The following is a 1,056-nucleotide window of genomic DNA, read 5'->3' on the forward strand; positions in this document are numbered from 1 at the left end:
GAACACTTAAACACTTAAGTGAACACTTAAGTGTTCCCTTTATTTTTTTGAGCAGTATATATATATATATATATATATATATATATATATATAAACAATGATTAAGTGATTTCAACAACATACTGTTGTCGTCAAGCAGTGCAACGAATATCTGACACTACACATGTTCAGCTTCACACTGAACCATTTTGTAACAGCTAACTCTTCCTGTTTTGTCACGCAGGCCCGAGTTCAGTCACAGACGCCTCCTGGGTAGAAGTTGATCGGGGGTTAGGTATGCTGTACTTTCTGCTAGAATATTCAGGGGGAAATATAGGAACTACATCAGTAATATACTTCCTCTGTCCTTCAATATACCGTTATTCCTGTTTCTCATGTTCTGTTTGTCAGAACTGTAACACAGACATGGGTATGCATCTTTCCGTTTTTTTATTTTTTTGATTTATGTCGCCAGAGTCTCAGGAAGTCCAGAGGTCAACGACCAGATCAGGAGTAAACCCAGTGCAGGAGATGGCCTGTCCTCCCCCAGCAGCCAAGAATTTCTATGGTTAGTTTTACGCAAACTGCATGGAGTATCTCCACATTAAAAGTCGTGGGTTTCACGGTTCCACCATCGTATTCCACTCAGCTACAGACAAAGTTGCTCTCCTGATTGGCAACATGCACTACCACTACCACCAGCAGCTGAGTGCTCCCATTTCTGACGTCCACGAGCTGACCAACCTGCTCAGGCAGATGGACTTTAAGGTGGTCTCCCTGCTTGACCTCAACTGTCAGGAGATGAACAGCGCCGTTACTGAGTTCCTGCTGCTGCTCGACAGGGGCGTTTACGGTCAGTCCACTTACTTCTCTTCATGCAGCAATGGATGCTCCGAAAGTCTGTGTCCAGCTAAATAAAATGAGTTTTTTTTTTCAAAACAGGATTCATTTAAAAGTAAAACTTATTGTTTATTTGAACTGTGTTTTTTTTTTTTTTGTTTTTGTTTTTTTTACATGGATTGATAATACAACACACGACTGCAATGATCTACAAAAGAAGAATTAGTTGGAATTTAA

At 40.3% G+C, this 1,056-nt stretch overlaps 1 protein-coding gene across 1 annotated transcript; it reads left to right on the forward strand.

The window, feature by feature from the left end:
• Positions 1–150: 150 nt before the first annotated feature.
• Positions 151–877, forward strand: LOC103461619 (mucosa-associated lymphoid tissue lymphoma translocation protein 1-like; the record flags this gene model as incomplete). The annotated part of the gene is made up of 3 exons (XM_008403879.2): positions 151–274; positions 455–547; positions 629–877. Coding segments are annotated over exons 2-3 (286 nt in total), but the record flags the coding sequence as incomplete, so codon positions are not given.
• Positions 878–1,056: the final 179 nt, after the last annotated feature.

This window comes from Poecilia reticulata, unplaced genomic scaffold (genome assembly GCF_000633615.1).
Source record: "Poecilia reticulata strain Guanapo unplaced genomic scaffold, Guppy_female_1.0+MT scaffold_2952, whole genome shotgun sequence".
Classification (NCBI taxonomy): domain Eukaryota; kingdom Metazoa; phylum Chordata; class Actinopteri; order Cyprinodontiformes; family Poeciliidae; genus Poecilia; species Poecilia reticulata.